The following is a 20,159-nucleotide window of genomic DNA, read 5'->3' as shown; positions in this document are numbered from 1 at the left end:
TGTGTGTTTTAAAGTTATTGTCCTATGAAGAATCTAAAACGGTGTGATTCACCCCCCCAAGGTGCGCGTGGGGGGCTTTGAGTACTCCCCCGGTACCCTCCAGATCTACTCTGACAGCCTGCTTACCCTGCCCGCCATCATCGGCATCGGAGGGGGCGGCGGCCTGCTCCTATTGGTCATCATCGCCGTGCTCATCGCCTACAAGAGGAAGTCGCGGGACGCCGACCGCACGCTGAAACGCCTGCAGCTCCAAATGGACAACCTGGAGTCCCGGGTGGCCCTGGAGTGCAAGGAAGGTAAGCCACACCTGTCAATCAATTACATTAAATTCAATTCAATTCAACTTTATTGACCTATTCAGGAAGAGGAGGCTAAGCAACAGCTGTCAATCAACAAAAAGTAGGCCAGGTTTCTCGCGACTTGAGGGGCTACTACTGGTGGTGCAGACATCTGTTCCAGCCCAGCACACGAACAGTCGATGAATCGTGGTCTTCCTGAGAAGAATACAAAACAAATCGAAATAGGAGAGCATTGTTCTGGAGGCAGAGCAGGACAAGCTCAATATCCATGTACTTCCTCTCCATCCAAAAAAACACACACGCACACACACACACACACAAAATGGCCCTCCCACTGGGTGCTGCTTGCTCTTGGTACCCATCCAGAAGAACACTTTGATCGGGGCTCCGCCGCCCGGCGCCAGATGTTGGGTCCCTCCCCAATGCGAGGTCTGCTTGGATGGCCTTTCTGTTTTCGGAATAGAGAGGGAGGTTCGAGAGAATGGTGGATGGAGAGAGAGATATGAATAGGGGGTGGAAGGGATGGGGAGAGAGAGCGGGGAGAGGGGGGGGAGGTGTCTGCAACGCGTGCTCTCACATTAACATTTGTTCATTTGGCACACTCCTGATCTGGTGGGAGGCCAGTGATACTGTCTGTCTGTCGATTTGATTTTCGTTGAAGATAGATGGAGAGAATGGGAGCGCGAGAGGAGAGAGAGGTTTGAGGGTTCCATAAGGAGAATCATACTGCAGCATCTGCTCTGCAGTTTAGAGAACCTAGAAGTAGCCCATCCCATGCTTAAATATTTTCACTAGATAGCGAGACTGTAGCCTGGGGTACCGGTCTGTTTATCTAACATTCCACTCCTTATACACTCTGTGTCATTGCCAAAGAATGACCAGAGTGGAATGTTAGCTAAACCGACTGGTACCCAGGTTGGCGAGACTGGTGTGATATGAAGCATTCTTAGTAACAATGCATTGTACAGTTAAAAACCACAGAATGCAGGAGACCAGGCTGTGGTCCCTGTCATCACAATGGCCACCTCTGCCCAGCGCCACATGGCAACAGACACCGATTGGCCGCCGTCTTCGCCACACTGTCCATCCAGGGGTCACCACCTTGTCTGTCCCCCACAGTCACCACAGATGGATGGAGAGCGACAGGGAGAGATAGATAAAGGTGCATAGGGAGAGATGGATAGAGCCACAGAGACGGGAGAGATGGATAGCGAGAGGGGGAGATACAGGTGCGAATGGATAGAGGGACAAGAGGCAGGGTGTGATAAAGCAACCGAGAGATGGATAGAGGGAAGGGGGGTATGTGAAAGGGAGGTACAGGTAGACATGGATAGAGAGATGAGGGGACACAGAAACAGAGAAAAGGGCATAAGGAGAGATGGATAAAGGGACAGAGAGAGGGTAAGATGGATAGAGAGCGATAGGGGGGGTCAAAGAGAGGTGGATAAAGAAGGACAGAGAAAAAAGATATGTGAGAGAGAGAGAGAGATATCAATCAGACTGTGTTTATTTCCTTATTTGTTTGTGGGGTTTCTTTAGTCAAGATTACACTACAAGAGACAGAGAGATTATTCACACAGAGTTCTCACATGCGCCGAATAGAACAGGTGTAGACCTTACCGTGAATTGCTTACTTACAAGCCCTTAACCTCTCTAGGGTATGTGGGACGGTAGCGTCTCACCTCGTTAACAGCCAGTGAAACTGCAGGGCGCCAAATTCAAAACAACAGAAATCCCATAATTAAAATTCCTCAAACATACATGTATTTTACACCATTTTAAAGATACACTTGTTGTAAATCCAGCCACAGTGTCCGATATAGGCTTTACGACGAAAGCAAACCAAACGATTACGTTAGGTGAGTGCCTATTCGCAGAAAAACACAGCCATTTTTTCAGCCAAAGAGAGGAGTCACAAAAAGCAGAAATATAGATACAATTAATCACTAACCTTTGATGATCTTCATCAGATGACACTCATAGGACTTCATGTTACACAATACATGTATGTTTTGTTCGGTGAAGTTCATATTTATATCCAAAAATCTCAGTTTACATTGGCGTGTTATGTTCAGTAGTTCCAGAACATCCGGTGATTTTGCAGAGAGCCACATCAATTTACAGAAATAGTCATCATAAATGTTGATGAAAATACAAGTGTTATACATGGAATTTTAGATCCACTTCTCCTTAATGCAACCACTGTCAGATTTCAAAAAAACTTTACGGAAAAAGCAAACCATGCAATAATCTGAGTACCGCGCTCAGACGACAAATCAACCCAAAGAGATATCCGCCATGTTAGAGTCAACATAAGTCAGAAATAGCATTATAAATATTCATCAGAATGCACTCCCAGGAATCCCAGTTCCGAAATAAATGTTTGTTTTGTTCGATGATGTCCATCATTTATGTCCAAATTCCTCCTTGTTGTTCGCGCGTTCAGTACACAATCTAAACTCACGACGCGCGTGCAAGTCCAGTGGAAAGCCCAAAAAGTTCCGTTACAGTGTAACATGTCAAACGATGTATAGAATCAATCTTTAGGATGTTTTTAACATAAATCTTCAATAATGTTCCAACCGGAGAATTCCTTTGTCTTCAGAAATGCGATGGAACGCAGCTAACTCTCACATGAACGCGCATGGTCAGCTCATGGTCAGCTCGTGGCACTCTGGGAGAGACCTTACTCAATCTCCTCTCATTCGCCCCCACTTCACAGTAGAAGCATCAAACAAGGTTCTAAAGACTGTTGACATCTAGTGGAAGCCTTAGGAAGTGCAACATGACCCCATTTCCACTGTATCTTGGATAAGCAAAGAGTTGAAAACCTACAAACCTCAGATTTCCCACTTCCTGGTTGGGTTTTTCTCAGGTTTTTGCCTGCCATATGGGTTCTGTTATACTCAGACATCATTCAAACAGTTTTAGAAACTTCAGAGTGTTTTCTATCCAAATCTACTAATATATGCATGTCCTAGGATCTGGGCCTGAGTAGCAGGCAGTTTACTCTGGGCACGCTTTTCATCCGGACGTGAAAATACTGCCCCCTACCCCAAAGAAGTTGCAGGTTATGCAGGTTAAAAAAATATTTACAAAGTAAAAAAAATAAGATTAAAAGTGACACAACAAAATAACAATAACGAGCCTATATACAGAGGGTGCCGGTACCAAGTCAATGTGCGGTGGAACAAGTTAGTCAAGGTGAAGTGACAAAAACAAAGGGCGGGGTGTCCATGTAAATAGTCCGGGTGGCCATTTTTGATGAATTGTTCAGCAGTCTTATGGCTTTGGGGTAGAAGCTGTTAAGGAGCCTTTTGGTCCTAGACTTGGCCCTCTGGTACCGTTTGCTGTGCGGTAGCAGAGAGAACATTCTATGACTTGGGTGACTGGACTCTTTGACAATTTTGGGGGGACTTCCTCTGACACCGCCTAGTATATAGGTCCTGGATGGTAGGAAGCTTGGCCCCAGTGATGTACTGGGCAGTACGCACTACCCTCTGTAGCGCCTTACGGTTGAATGCCGAGCAGTTGCCATATCAGGCTTTGATGCAGCCGGTCAGGATGCTCTCGATGGTGCAGCTGTATAACTTTTTGAGGATCTGGGGACCCATGCCAAATCTTTTCAATCTCCTGAGGGGGAATATGTGTTGTCGTGCCCTCTTCACGACTGTCTTGGTGTGTTCGGACCATGATAGTTTGTTGGTGATGTGGACACCAAGGAAAATGAAACTCTCGACCAGCTCCACTACAGCCCTGTCAATATTAATGGGGTCGTGTTCGGCTCAGCTTTTCCTGTAGTCCACGACCAGCTCATATGTCTTGCTCACATTGAGGGAGATGTTGTTGTCCTGAAACCACACTGCCGGGTCTCTGATGACCTCCATATAGGCTGTCTCATCTTTGCCGGTGATCAGGCCTACCACTGTTGTGTCGTCAGCAAACTTAATGATGGTGTTGGAGTCGTGCTTGCCCACGAAGTTGTGGGTGAACAGGGAGTACAGGAGGGGACTAAGCATGCACCCCCTGATTGTCCCCAGTGTTGGTTGTTGCCTACCCATACCACCTGGGGGCGGCCCGTCAGGAATTCCAGGACCCAGTTGCAGAGGGAGGTGTTTAGTCCCAGGGTCCTTAGCTTATTGATGGGCTTTGAGAGCACTATGGTGTTGAACACTGAGCTGTAGTCAATGAACAGCATTCTCACATAGGTGTTCCTTTTGTCCAGGTGGGAAAGGGCAGTGTGCAGTGTGATGGAGATTGCGTCATCTGTGGATCTGTTGGGGTGGTATGCGAATTGGAGTGGGTCTAGGGTTTCAGGGATGATGGTGTTGATGTGAGCCATGACCAGCCTTTCAAAGCACTTGATGGCTACCGGCTTTAGACGCCACTGAAAGAAATGGAGGGGACATACAATGGGTCACAGGACACGCATGTAGAGAGCAGAATGTGTATGAACAGTGGGACACACTAAGATTTATCATGCGGCCACTCTGCTGCGTGGAGAGCTCTGCGGTAGGGAGAGAGGTGGAATGTGTGTTTGCGTAGGTGTGTGTCCATATTTCTTCCAGCTCTTGGTGTACTCTCTACTCTACCCGAGTTCACTTAAAATCAGTCCAAGATGTTTAGCTTTTATCCTACAACAACACTGACAAATATTTAACACATGACCAATGTTAAAACTGTCAGTGCCGTTCTGTACGTACGTTAACAATAGATGAACTATCCTTGTACCTCTCTACTCCTCCCTCCCTCCCTTCTCTCTCCTTAGCCTTTGCGGAGCTGCAGACAGACATACATGAGCTGACCCAGGAGCTGGACGGAGCTGGCATCCCCTTCCTAGACTACAGAACCTATGCCATGAGGGTCCTCTTCCCCGGTATCGAGGACCACCCCGTGCTCAAGGAGATGGAGGTACGGGTCAGTAACGCCCAGGGTTCCAATTATGCATTGACTCTTAGGGGTGATGTAATTCTGGGGGGGGGGGGGGCTTGTACTTAAACCATGGTAACCCCATAGCAATGCTGATCTAGGATCTAATAGGCCTATTATTATCTAATAAGCGCTTGATCAGCACTCCTACTCTGGAACACTTTGTGAATACGGGGTCCAGAGACCTTTCTAACACTCTGTGGAAACGTTGAGATTGATAGACGGCCATAGCATGTCCAGAGTCTGAGAAACAGGACTCACACATTCAATGAAACACTCTTCCATTCTATTCCATTATTTCACCACTAAAAGAGAGGTTATGTATCGATCACTCAACTGTGACATCAGGTCAAGATGGCATGGCCTATAACAATACCAGCATATTACAATACCAGCACGCACGCACACACACACACACACACACACACACGGACAGTTGAAGTCAGAAGTTTACATACGCTTAGGTTGGAGTCATTAAAACTCGTTTTTCAACCACTCCACAAATGTCTTGTTAACAAACTATAGTTTGTAATTTTTCCAAAAATTGTTTACAGACAGATCATTTCACTTATAACTCACTATCACAATTTCAGTGGGTCAGAAGTTTACATACGCTAAGTTGACTGTGCCTTTAAACAGCTTGGAAAATCCCAGAAAATGATGGCATGGCTTTATAAGCTTCTGATAGGTTAATTGACATATTTTGAGTCATTTGGAGGTGTACTTGTGGATGTATTTCAAGGCCTACCTTTAAACTCAGTGCCTCTTTGCTTGACATCATGGGAAAATCAAAACAAATCAGCCAAGAATTGTTGACCTCCACAAGTCTGGTTCATCCTTGGGAGGAATTTCCAAATGCCTGAAGTTACCACGTTCGTCTGTACAAAGAATAGTACACAAGTATAAACAACATGGGACCACGCAGCCGTCATACAACTCACGAAGGAGACGCGTTCTGTCTCCTAGAGATGAACGTACTTTGGTGCGAGAAGTGCAAATCAATCCCAGAACAACAGCAAAAGGACCTTGTGAAGATGCTGGAGGAAACCGGTACAAAAGTATCTATATCCACAGTAAAACAAGTCCTATATCGACATAACCTGAAAGGCCGCTCAGCAAGGAAGAAGCCACTGCTCCAAAACCGCCATTAAAAAAAAAGCCAGACTACGGTTTGCAACTGCACATGGGGACAAAGATCGTACGTTTTGGAGAAATGTCCTCTGGTCTGATGAAACAAAAATAGAGCTGTTTGGCCATAATGACCACCGTTATGTTTGGAGGAAAAAGGGGGAGGCTTGCAAGCCGAAGAACACCATCCCAACCGTGAAGCACGGGGGTGGCAGCATCATGTTGTGGGGGTGTTTGCTGCGGATGGAACTGGTGCACTTCACAAAATAAATGGCATCATCAGGGAGGAAAATTATGTGGATATATTGAAGCCACATCTCATGACATCAGTCAGGAAGTTAAAGCTTGGTCGCAAATGGGTCTTCTAAATGGACAATGACCCCATGCATACTTCCAAAGTTGTGGCAAAATGGCTTAAGAACAACAAAGTCATGGTATTGGAGTGGTCATCACAAAGCCCTGACCTTAATCCCATAGATAATATGTGTGCAGAACTGAAAAAGCGTGTGTGAGCAAGGAGGCCTACAAACCTGACTCAGTTACACCAGCTCTGTCAGGAGGAATTGGCCAAAATTCACCCAACTTATTGTGGGAAACTTGTGGAAGGCTACCCGAAACGTTTGACCCAAGTTAAACAATGTAAAGGCAATGCTACCAAATACTAATTGAGTGTATGTAAACTTCTGACCCACTGGGAATGTGATGAAAGAAATAAAAGCTGAAATAAATAATTCTCTCTACTATTATTCTGACATTTCACATTCTTAAAATAAAGTGGTGATCCTAACTGACCTAAGACAGGGGATTTTGTCAGGAATTGTGAAAAACTGAGTTGAAATGTGTTTGGCTAAGGTGTATGTAAACTTCCGACTTCAACTGTACATACATACATAGACTTATAAGAAGATGCGTTTTCTGGATGGTGCATGTATTGTACGGTATCAGCTCTGAGGGTTGAGGAGCGAGACAGACAGTATATCTACTAGCTATGCACTGTGTTGCACATCTGTCTGGCGCCTAGCATCGGATTTTCATGCGTTTCCCAGATGCGATTAGCCTCAACTGTGGTGCGCCAATACAATTTCTCGACACGCCACCTGGTTTCGCCTTCCTACAAGACAACCAGCCACCACTGGCTGCTTTCAAAATAACCTGGTGTTCTATTGGGGGGGGGGGGGGGTGTTTGATTCATACAGCTTCATGGATAGTGTGTGTGCAAGTTTGTGCCTGTGTGCGTGACCAGATGTCTGTGATATTGGGTCTTTTGTACCTCAAAGACTGCTCTGCCCCCTGTCTCTGATAGGTTCAGGCCAATGTGGAGAAGGCTCTCACCCTGTTCGGCCAGCTGCTCACCAAGAAGCACTTCCTCTTGACCTTCATCCGCACGCTTGAAGCTCAACGCTCTTTCTCCATGCGAGACCGCGGCAACGTGGCGTCGCTGGTCATGACTGCGCTCCAGGGCGAGATGGAGTACGCCACAGGGGTGTTAAAACAGCTCCTCTCAGACCTAATCGACAAGAACCTGGAGAGCAAGAACCACCCCAAGCTACTGTTGAGAAGGTACAGTCCACCATTGTGTTGTGTTGGGCTGGTCTATCTGTGTAGCAGTGGGAGGGGGGAGAGGGTTAGGACCTAGAGAGCACGAACCACCCCAAGCTGCTTCTCAGAAGGTGTGATCCGCGTAGGTTGGGGTGTGGTTGGGTCGGGCTTTGCTATATAATCATCAGGAACCTGGAAAGTGAGTACCACCCCCAACGGTTCTGCTTCGAAGGTACGGTCCGCCTGTGTTAGGCTATGAGTAAGGGTGGGTTGGGCTAGCCTATCTGCGTAGCCTATGAGGTGTAGAATTGAGCCTGGTAGAAAGGAAAGAGAGAGGATTGATCTGCCATAGCTTAGTGGTTAGCCTGTTTTTGTTATCAGTTAGCCGTTTTTGTTATCAGTTAGCTGTTTTTGTTATCAGTTAGCCGTTTTTTGTTATCATTTAGCTGCTTTAGTTATTAGTTAGCCGCTTTAGTTATCAGTTATCCATTCTAACGTGTGTTAGACTAAAGAGGGCCGCTGTAGACGGCCAGTAACTGTAGCCTACCTCTCCTCGCTCTCCCACTCTCCTCCTTCCCCTCTCCTCCACCTCAGCATTGTCTCTGTCAGGAAGGATTACACCCCTGAGCACACCCACTGACTCCCACAGGAGGCCCAGCCACTCAGCCAGCCACAGGGCAGACAGGACTACTGAGCCAGACAGAGAGAGAGGGAAAAAGGGAGAGAGAGGGGGGAGGGAATGAGAGAGGGGGGAGGGGAGGAGAGAGAAAGAGGGAGAACGAGAGAGAGAGATACAGGGAGAGAGAGAGCGAGGGAGGAAGACTGCGAGATGGGGAGAGTGTGAAAGGGGTTGTGGAGTGTGGAAAGAGAGGGAATGACAAAGGTGACTAGAAGGAGAGGGAGGGAGAGACGGAGTACTAGTGGGAGGACGAATGACAGATTAGAGACAGAGAAAGATGGAGGTAGAGGAAGGTCAAGAGAGAGAGAGTGCACGACACTGGGGAGCGAGAGAATGGAATGTTAAGGCAGAAAATATCCCAGGGGAGACCGAGACTGGTAATCAGTTGGGTAAGACCGAGAGAGAGACATGAAGAAAGGGATAGAGCGAAATTATAGACACAGGAATTAAACATGAAATTATGAAAAAGGGACGTTTTTCCCTCTCCATTGAGAGATATGTAATTAAATTCAAATCAAATAAATGACTTTGAGCCAGTCTGCTGCGGCGGTGAAATTGGCATGATGTTGCTAAAAGCCCCGCTGGAGGAATGTGGCACATACACTGTCCTGGTTATGACGATGACACACATATGGCTGCATGCACACAGATTTGAGCTACAGAATTCCCTTTGTGTGTTGGTGTTTTTAGGTTTTAGACTACACTATTCCAAAACATTTTCCATGTTCATTATGAATTATACTACACTTCCATCCACGCATGCATGCACTCACTCACTCACTCACTCACTCACTCACTCACTCACTCACTCACTCACTCACTCACTCACTCACTCACTCACTCACTCACTCACTCACACCAGATTAGTAAGGAGTTGGTGTTCACCAGTCCCCAAGTATTAGGTCAGGTAGTGGCCAAAAGCATGTTCCTTCCTGGTCCACTCTACTTTCAACCCCTCTCCTCTACCTCTCATCTCCCTCTCCTCTATGCGAAGGAAAAAGAACACATTTTGCCCACATCAAACAAATCTGAACAGACTTCTAGGAAGAATAGACTACATGACTTTTCTTCTCACAATCTCTGCTCCCAGTCTCAACCCTGGACGACCTGCTAGCTGGCACACACATACACACACAATCCTTGATTCATCCTTTTCTGAGTAATCATAGTCTCTGGGAATGTATTATTCAGGAGACGGCAGCACTGACTCGAAAAGGAGGGACAGAGGAGGGGGCGGGTGAGAAAACAAAGCTTTTCCCCCTTAAGTCCCTTCCTTTCATACTGTGTCACAAACACACACACGCACGCGCGCGCACACACACTCTTCCCTCGTTGCTGTTAACAAATTAAATGTAGTAAGTCGCGTTAATTACAATGCCTTTTAATTACTTGTGTTTTTAACTTTCTTTCTGGAGGGGGGAACCTTTCTGGAGGCTCCTCATTACGAGCCAGGTTGGTGATTAGCAAGAGACGTTAACGAATTAGACTAATTGCTGTGTTTTTAATGAAGATTGCTGGGTTTGCTTTGAAAAAAGAAATGTGGGTTTTGTTATTTGAGTTAATTTGTTTGTGTGCAGAGAGAAGGGTATAGCCTACCAGCATTCTGTGGGATAATTTTAAGTTAAGCTCTTTGAAGTGAACTTCCGTGTTAAACACCTTTTCCCAGGGAAAATGGTGTGTATTTGCTCTCAGTTACTAGCCCGAGGGGAGGTTGGTCACTTGTTACTAGGAGGAAGAAGGCAGAATTCACTCCAATCTCCAATCCTTGTACAGTCGTTCCTCTGTCAGTCAAGTCTTGATTTATGTTGTTGCCATTAAAACTGTCATTCCAGAAGATAACGTTTTTCTCTGAATCTTTCTTTTCCTCCCCCCCGCCCCCGTAGGACTGAGTCGGTGGCTGAGAAGATGCTCACCAACTGGTTCACATTTCTCCTCTACAAGTTCCTCAAGGTAAGTCTGTCAGGGACGCAAGCACGTGTTTCGTGTTCATTAGGCACCAAAGTGAAGAAAACTAACTGAAACAGGGAAGGACGACCTGGGTTTGACCAATAAGAAATGCTTGTTTTTGCTTTCCGTTGCAAACTCTTGTCTTCTGCTCTGAATTGATACGTCTACTCAAGTCTCAAGGAAAAGAGAGGAAAAACACAAAAGTAAAGACCCAGCTGGGTGGAAGGAGCAGAGAAATATGAGGAGATGGAGAAAAAGGTGAAGCCAGGGGGAGAAACTAGCACGAGACGAGCAAGAGTTGGAGGTGAGAATCACTGTGCTAGGCAGAAGTCGGAACGATGGAGGAACAAGGGGAGAAAAGGAGAAAAACCAGAGGCCCCGCTAGCCAACCTCTCATTGCCTCGTTGACACCTTTCACGCAGCAGAGTGCTTTTTCGCTCCTGACTCGTTAACCTTCTGTTAACTCCTCCATCAACTGCCACTAGCGTTGGCCCCAAGCTGAGTGTACATTTTGAAACGTTCTACCTTATTAAAGGCTGTTTTTCCCCGGGATAAAATGCACAGGGGAGAAATTGCTACCCGGGAGTGGGTCACTTGTCCCCATGCCAATAGCCATGGGAGGCTTGCTATGACGTTTAGCAGTGCCATAGGCACTGTGGCTAACAGCAGATTGGAATGCACTAATTTTACCTTTCATGCATGATCAAACTTGACTTTCTCAAGTAAGAAAGCATACTTGTTGTCTTGTTTTTGAACACTACTCTATTTCCTATTGTTGTGTGTATGTATCAGTGACATGTTCTAAGTGTATTTATGTGTGTAAGTGACCTCTCACCTTTGCCCCTGTGTGTGTAGGAGTGTGCTGGCGAGCCCCTGTTCATGCTGTACTGTGCCATCAAGCAGCAGATGGAAAAGGGGCCTATAGACTCCATCACAGGAGAGGCGCGCTACTCCCTCAGCGAGGACAAGCTCATTAGACAGCAGATTGACTACAAGACCCTGGTCAGTACCGCAGTCACAGCTTGAATCACAAAAGTAAACAGAACACTTTGACATTATCTCACTGAATAAATTCATTGCCCTGAGAACCATTCGTCTGGCTAGCTAGGTAATATAGTAGCTAGAATAGCATAGACGTCAATAAAGCGACTTGGCATAACAGTATAATAAGGGTTAATATGTTATATGACACATAGTAGCTGAACTGTCGTGTTTCACACAGTGTCACCTCACATGCCCACACTAATCGCTCTGCTTCAAGCCTCTAGTCCAGTGACTCTTCCCCCCCCCTCCCAATCTGAACTTTGACCTTTTACCCCCACACCACACACCCTCTAGACCCTGCACTGTGTGAACCCGGAGAACGAGAATGCCCCAGAGGTGACGGTGAAGGGGCTGAACTGTGACACGGTGACTCAGGTGAAGGAGAAGTTGCTGGACGCGGTGTACAAAGGCAGTCCCTACTCCCAGAGACCCAAGGCTGGAGACATGGACCTAGGTGAGGAGGACACACACTTATAAGCACACACACACACACCTGCGTGCGCATCATACATACACGCAAATGAGTGCATGCAGACCCACGGACACACACACTAACACCCCTCTCGCTCTCTGTCCCCTGTGTTTGTGTTCAGAGTGGCGTCAGGGAAGGATGGCCCGGATCATCCTCCAGGATGAGGACGTCACCACCAAGATAGACAACGACTGGAAGAGACTCAACACACTGGCCCATTACCAGGCAAGTCTCTCATGCTTTAGGTTTAGATATCAAAGTTGACTAAGTCATGTTGTTTAATCAATCAGTCAATTATTCAATCAATTACATTTTATTTGTAGTCTATACTTTACAATTACAGATTTACAAATATTTCTGCATCGACGTAGGACACCACTCGAACATCACTTGGTGTCTGCAGCCACAAATTCATGGGTGTCATATCACCAATTTCCCCTCAGTGTCTTGGTGGAAACCAGACTGAACCAGGTTTTTCTCTAGGATTTTGTGTGGGGTACAGAGATGAGGCAGTCATTCAAAAAATCATGCTAAACACTATTATTGCACACAGAGTGAGTCCATGCAACTTATTGTGTGACTTTTCTATTATTTAGGATTGCCATAACAAAGGGGTTGAATACTTATTGACTCAACACATTTCAGCTTCTCATTTTTTATTAATAAAAATAAAATAAAAAATGAAAAACATAATTCCACTTTTACGTTATGGGGTATTGACACAAAATCTCAATTTAAGCCATTTTAAATTCAGTCTGTAACACAACAAAATGTGTAAAAAGTCAAGGGGTGTGAATAGGGCTGTGGCGGTCATGAAATTCTGTTAGCCGGTGATTGTTAAGCAAATAACTGCCGGTCTCACAGTAATTGACTGTTAATTAACATTAACACCCTTAGCATCTCCTGGCTTCCACGCATAGCCTACAAGCCATTGACGCAGACCGTTGGAACATCTACATTTTAAAAAAGTTTTAAAAACCCATTTAATATAGCCTACACCATCACAATAAATCAATTTATTTTAGACAGGTATAAAGAAACGTGATATGAAGAAAATGTTGTCTATTTCTGAAGAACAGAATAGCATCCTCTGAGTTGTCCTTACAGTATGTTAGGCCCTGATTTGGTTATGCGATAAGACTGTACTACACTAGTTCATTTAGCAGACAAGATTTGCTTAGAATTCCATGGCATAATTGTTTTTATTATTTTATAGTATGAAGAATTCCATTTATCATCACTTAATAAAATAAAAAGGATATTTTCTCCAAACGATTTCAAAGCAAGTGCGCACATGCGGCTACTCTGTGTTGAGCGGTTAACAAAGAAACTGTCCTCCGATATGCTTAATTTATGCAACTTATTTATGCTTGAATAGTACAAACGTTGGGCTATATGTTTTGATGTTTAATAAATTCTATGGCTGCATGATGGGGCTCTAATGAAAAAAGCAAGCTGCACCCACTTCATCAGTCTCTCATTCACCATTTGACAAGCACTTGATAATATTCACACCAGGCCTCGAATTTCCCGGCGGCATGCCCCTTGAGTGGCCACAATGCCCCCCTAAAAAAATCCATGCCTTTTGCAACCAAAGTGGCCGTTGTGCCCTTGGGCTGAATATAATAGGCTAATTATAATTCCATTCTCCCGGCTGCCGTGCTAAGAAGCACCTCTCACTCACATGGCTCTCTCAGATGTAGCCAATGCCTGTCAAGTGATCTGGTCCTGCTCACAATCATTTCACCTAAGAGTCAGCTTCAAGTGAATGAAGACAGACACATCGGGGACACAACCTCTTATTGAAATCTGAGGCGCAAGTTGAAGATGTTAAAACTGTCCACATTTAGCCTACTTTTTGTCAGCCAACAAGATTAATAGGCCTAACGAAGAGCAAAAGCACTAGCCTATGTCATCTAAACTCAGCAAAAAAAGAAACGTCCTCTCACTGTCAACTGCGTTTATTTTCAGCAAACTTAACATGTGTGATATTTGTATGAACATAACAAGATTCAACAACTGAAACATAAACTGAACAAGTTCCACAGACATGTGACTAACAGAAATTGAATAATGTGTCCCTGAACAAAGGGGGGGTCAAAATCAAAAGTAACAGTCAGTATCTGGTGTGGCCACCAGCTGCATTAAGTACTGCAGTGCATCTCCTCCTCATGGACTGCACCAGATTTGCCAGTTCTTGCTGTGAGATGTTACCCCACTCTTCCATCAAGGCACCTGCATGTTCCCGGACATTTCTGGGGGGGAATGGCCCTAGCCCTCACCCTCCGATCCAACAGGTCCCAGACGTGCTCAATGGGATTGAGATCCGGGCTCTTCGCTGGCCATGGCGGAACACTGACATTCCTGTCTTGCAGGAAATCACGCACAGAACGAACAGTATGGCTGGTGGCATTGTCATGCTGGAGGGTCATGTCAGGATGGGCCTGCAGGAAGGGTACCACATGAGGAAGGAGGATGTCTTCCCTGTAACGCACAGTGTTGAGATTGCCTACAATGACAACACGGTCAGTCCGATGATGCTGTGACACACTGCCCCAGACCATGACAGACCCTCCAGCTCCAATTCGATCCCGCTCCAGAGTACAGGCCTCGGTGTAAAGCTCATTCCTTCGACGATAAACACGAATCAGACCATCACCCCTGGTGAGACAAAACCGCGACTCGGCAGTGAAGAGCACTTTTTGCCAGCGACGGTGGGTTTTTGCAGCATGCATAAGGCACGTTCACGCAGATGAGCAGGGACCCTGGGCATCTTTCTTTTGGTGATTTTCAGAGTCAGTAGAGAAAGGCCTCTTTAGTGTCCTAAGTTTTCATAACTGTAACCTTAATTGCCTACCGTCTGTAAGCTGTTGGTGTCTTAACGACCGTTCCACAGATGCATGTTCATTACTTGTTTATGGTTCATTGAACAAGCATGGGAAACAGTGTTTAAACCCTTTACATTGAAGATCTGGGAAGTTATTTGGATTTTTGTGAATTATCTTTGGAAGACAGGGTCCTGAAAAAGGGACGGTTTACTATCCCCCATAGCACAAAAGTTGACCTATTCTATTGGTCAACTTGTTCTTCTGTGCAATAAATAAATATTCCAAACATACTCTGGGACAGCTGTGGGATGCGATAGATCCCAAATTAATACAGCAATAGAACATCGCTCCGAGATGCACAAATACTATATACCATTTAAAATGTGTGCATCTGTCCTTTAAGGGGCAATTTAATCTTAAATCAGCTATACATCTTCTTGTGACAGGGGGAATGAAAGTGTGTTGTGTGCAACAGGGAGGGGCAATTGAATGCAAGCTTCACAAAAAAAAGATACAATTGTAAAAAATAAGAAACAGTGTTATGCTCAACCCACTTAGTTTTCCACCACAAAACACCAGAAAATAGCCAAAAAGAGTAGAACCAGCTCACCTGCTTTTACACTATGATATGACTAGTAGATGTTCATTTTTTTTCAGTATTTAAAAATAAATAGTTTTACCATATTCAAATTTGAGTTCAGATCACGTTAACATGCTTGACCTCAAAATGAGGGGCAAGTTGTTTAGTGATTCATTTTAAGGTTAAAAAAAAAACAATCACATTAAATAAATAATAATCTCCAGACATTACTTTCCCAAAGTAACAAAATAACGGGCTTTACAATGATGGTGAAAACTTGGAGAAATTTAGAGTTTAAGTGGGTAGAAAACTTCAGAGAATTCAGAGGGACATACCAACATTTTGGTGCTTTAGCAAGTCTTTATTCATATTAAAAATCATATTTTTTGCATTTTCATGTGGTCTATATTAAAGGGGACTTCATTTAATATAACAGGCTTTTAAAATCCAATATTGGTGCACACTTTCTTCTTCAAATATCACGCAAAAGGGACTCATTTCGTGGAACGACTCTCATGCTACTTGTATACTGATTCTAAACATATTTTTGCTATCACACCAATAAAAACGTCAGTCATTGATTTAGGGCTGACTCTGACTAAAAGAAAGTATTGGTCAACCGAGTCCATTGGTCAAATTTTTCATACGTGTATTTTTCCATGTATAGACACATCCTTTGTGTTTTGATCAAATCAGCTATATCCACTGAGCTTGTCTGATGCTTTAAGAGCACTGTTTGATGAAATGATTAAGACACACAGATGACTAGAGGGAGTCCGACCACAACTGATTTGATTGTGCTGGGCCGGCCTGAGACTTGCTGCACTGAAGAAGAAAAAAACAATAACAGTGAGTGACTGTGTGACTAGCACCGTTGTCTCTTTCTCTCTCCTCCCTGTTGCAGTGACCAGCACAGTACATGAGCAGTGTTTATCGTGCTGTCTGTGTTGCTGAAGCTGCATCATAATGCAGGTAGCCTAGTGGTTAGAGCGTTGGACTAGTAACCGAAAGGTTGCAAGATCGAATCCCCGAGCTGACAAGGTAAAAATCTGTCATTCTGCCCCTGAACAAGGCAGTTAACCCACTGTTCCTAGGCCGTCATTGAAAATAAGAATTTGTTCTTAACTGACTTGCCTAGTTACATAAAGGTAAAATAAAATAAAATAAAAAATCATTACAACCATTTCTGACTGAAAAGTTCTGTTACCGAAATCCCTCGTTTAGGAGAAACAATCCCTATGTCTCTCTTCACGTGACAAATGTATGCATCGCATGCGCGTTCACAGGCACTATGCGCGCCAAATTGCAATCACTGGTGAATAAACTGGATGAGCTCCGGTTAAGACTATCCTACCAACGGGACATTAAAAACTGCAATATCTCATGTTTCACCGAGTCGTGTCTGAACGACGACATTGATGATATACAGTTGGCTGTATATACATCGGCAAGACAGAACAGCTGCCTCCGGTAAGACAAGGGGTGGTGGTCTGTGTCTGTTTGTTAATAATAATCGAATATTAAGGAAGTCTCAAGGTTTTGCTCGCCTGAGGTAGAGCATCTCTATTTGTCATAACTCTCTATTTACCACCACAAACCGATGCTGGCACTAAGACCGCACTCAACGAGCTGTATAAAGCCATAAGCAAACAAGAAAATGATAAACCAGAGGTGGCGCTCCTAGTGGCCGGGGACTTTAAATGCAGGGAAACTTCAATCCGTTTTACCTAATTACATGTGCAACAAGAGGGAAAAAACTCTAGACCACCTTTACTCCACACACAGAGATGTGTACAAAGCACTCCCTCGCCCTCCATTTGGCAAATCTATCCTCCTGATTCCTGCTTACACGCAAACACTAAAGCAGGAAGTACCAGGAAGTGGTCAGACGACGCAGATGCTAAGCTCAAGACTGTTTTGCAAGCACAGACGGTAATATGTTCCGGGACTCATCCGATGGCATTGAGGAGTCACCAGCTTCATCAATAAGTGCATCAATGACGTTGTCCCAACAGTGACCGTACATCCAGTTGAAGTCGGAAGTTTACATACTCTTAGGTTGGAGTCATTAAAACTCGTTTTTCAACCACTCCACAAATTTCTTGTTAACAAACTATAGTTTTGGCAAGTTGGTTAGGACATCTACTTTGTGCATGACACAAGTAATTTTTCCAACAATTGTTTACAGACAGATTATTTCACTTATAATTCACTGCATCACAATTCCAATGGGTCAGAAGTTTAAATACACTAAGTTGACTGTGCCTTTAAACAGCTTGGAAAATTCCAGAAAATGATGTCATGGCTTTAGAAGCTTCTGATAGTCTAATTGACATCATTTGAGTCAATTGGAGGTGTACCTGTGGATGTATTTCAAGACCTACCTTCAAACTCAGTGCTTCTATGCTTGCCATCATGAGAAAAGCAAAAGAAATGAGCCAAGACCTCAGAAAAACAATAGTAGACCTCCACAGGTCTGGTTCATCCTTGGGAGCAATTTCCAAATGCCTGAAGGTACCACATTCATCTGTACAAACAATAGTACGCAAGTATAAACACCATGGGACCACGCAGCCGTCATACCGCTCAGGAAGGAGACGCATTCTGTCTCCTAGAGATGAACGTACTTTTGTGCGAAAAGTGCAAATCAATCCCAGAACAACAGCAAAGGACCTTGTGAAGATGCTGGAGGAAAAGGGTACAAAAGTATCTATATCCACAGTAAAACAAGTCCTATATCGAAGCCACTGCTCCAAAACCACCATTAAAAAGCCAGACTACGGTTTACAACTGCACATGGGGACAAAGATCAAACTTTTTGGAGAAATATCCTCTAGTGTGATGAAACAAAAATAGAACTGTTTGGCCATAATGACCATTGTTATGTTTGGATGAAAATGCTTGCAAGCCGAAGAACACCATCCCAACTGTGAAGCACGGGGGTGGCAGCATCATGTTGTGGGGGTGCTTTGCTGCAGGAGGAACTGGTGCACTTCACAAAATAGATGGCATCATGAGGGAGGGAAATTATGTGGATATATTGAAGCAACATCTCAAGACATCATTTGCTTGGTCGCAAATGGGTCTTCCAAATGGACAATGACCCCAACCATACGTCCAAAGTTGTCCTGAAGCAAAATGGCTTAAGGACAACAAAGTCAAGGTGTTGGAGTGGCCATCACAAAGCCGTGACCTCAATCGTATAGAACATTTGTGGGCAGAACTGAAAAAGCCTGTGTGAGCAAGGAGGCCTACAAACCTGACTCAGTTACACCAGCTCTGTCAGGAGGAATGGGCCAAAATGCACCCAACTTATTGTGGGAAGCTTGTGGAAGGCTACCCGAAATCTTTGACCCAAGTTAAACAATGTAAAGGCAATGCTACCAAATACTAATTGAGTGTATGTAAACTTCTGACCCACTGGGAATGTGATGAAAGAAATACACGCTGAAATAAATCATTCTCTCTTATTATTCTGACATTTCGCATTCGTAAAATAAAGTGGTGATCCTAACTGTGCTAAGTCAGGGAATTTCTACTAGGATTTAATGTCAGGAATTGTGAAAAACTGAGTTTAAATGTATTTGGCTAAGGTGTATGTAAACTTCCGGCCTCAATTGTACATACCTCAACCAGAAGCCATGGATTAAAGGCAACATCCGCACTGAGCTAAAGGGTAGAGCTGCCGCTTTCAAGGAGCTGGTCTCTAACCCGGACGCTTATAAGAAATCCCGCTATGCCCTCCGACGAACCATCAAACGGGCAAACGTAATTGCAGGGCTAAGATTGAATCCTACTTCCCCCGGCTCCGACGCTCATCGGATGTGGCAGGGCTTGCAAACTATTACAGACTACAAATGGAAGCCCATCTTCGAGCTACCCAGTGACACAAGCCTACCAGACGAGCTAAATTACTTCTATGCGCGCTTCAAGGAAAGAAATACTGAATCATGTATGAGAGCACCAGCTGTTCCGGACGACTGTGTAATCACGCTCGCCGTAGCCGATGTAGGGATAGCTCCCTTTTTTTCAACTTTCGCCTAAATGACATACCCAAATCTAATTGCCTGTAGCTCAGGCCCTGAAGCAAGGTTATGCATATTATTGGTACCATTTGAAAGGAAACACTTTGAAGTTTGTGAAATGTGAATTGAATGTAGGAGAATATAACACAATTGATCTGGTAGAAGAAAATACAAAGAAAAAAACAACCTGTCTTTTTCTACCACCATCTTTGAAATGCAAGAGAAAGGTCATAGTTATAGCCATCACTCTGGTTGTAATTCCAATAGTGTCCACAAGTTGGCAGCAGTATATGTGCAAATGGATAACTTGAAAAATTTGTGAACAAGAAGACTTTTAGTGTGAAGTCCCCAGGTACATTTGGGCAAATCGTGAAGGAGACATTCGCATTCATATTCCATTTTTCTGCAAGAATATTGTCAAATCTGTTTGCTTGGACTTTTATTTAGCTTTCCAAGTATTAGTAGCCATATTATAAGTTCAAGATTTGCTCTGAATATAACTCTGGACACAACGTATAATAATATTCAAACGGAAAAGGCATGCTGTCGCAAAAGGTTAGCGCCTACATTTTGAGACCAAGACGGGGTTTCCGGATACTCCCATAAAGCCCAGCTCATTGGCTATCTAGCTAGCTTTGTTTGAACCCGATATGTGCTTATTTGACAAAGATACAGTCGTTCAAGTGATG

General features: G+C 44.4%; 1 protein-coding gene across 2 annotated transcripts in view; it reads left to right on the top strand.

Moving 5' to 3' along the window:
• The window catches only part of LOC139564650 (plexin-A1-like), a 244,953-nt gene that overhangs the window by 213,242 nt on the left and 11,552 nt on the right, over nt 1-20,159 (top strand). Inside the window, exons 20-26 of one of the 2 annotated variants that reach the window (XM_071384372.1) lie at nt 62-296; nt 5,068-5,210; nt 7,660-7,916; nt 10,458-10,524; nt 11,377-11,523; nt 11,860-12,019; nt 12,159-12,262. In XM_071384372.1, coding sequence (XP_071240473.1) covers nt 62-296; nt 5,068-5,210; nt 7,660-7,916; nt 10,458-10,524; nt 11,377-11,523; nt 11,860-12,019; nt 12,159-12,262 — 1,113 coding nt within the window. Of the gene's footprint in view, nt 1-61; nt 297-5,067; nt 5,217-7,659; nt 7,917-10,457; nt 10,525-11,376; nt 11,524-11,859; nt 12,020-12,158; nt 12,263-20,159 lie in introns of both variants that reach the window. The other variant, XM_071384366.1, reaches the window with a different exon arrangement.

The sequence above is a fragment of the Salvelinus alpinus genome, chromosome 2, assembly GCF_045679555.1.
Source record: "Salvelinus alpinus chromosome 2, SLU_Salpinus.1, whole genome shotgun sequence".
Taxonomy (NCBI): domain Eukaryota; kingdom Metazoa; phylum Chordata; class Actinopteri; order Salmoniformes; family Salmonidae; genus Salvelinus; species Salvelinus alpinus.
This window is presented reverse-complemented; position numbering and strand designations above follow the sequence as displayed.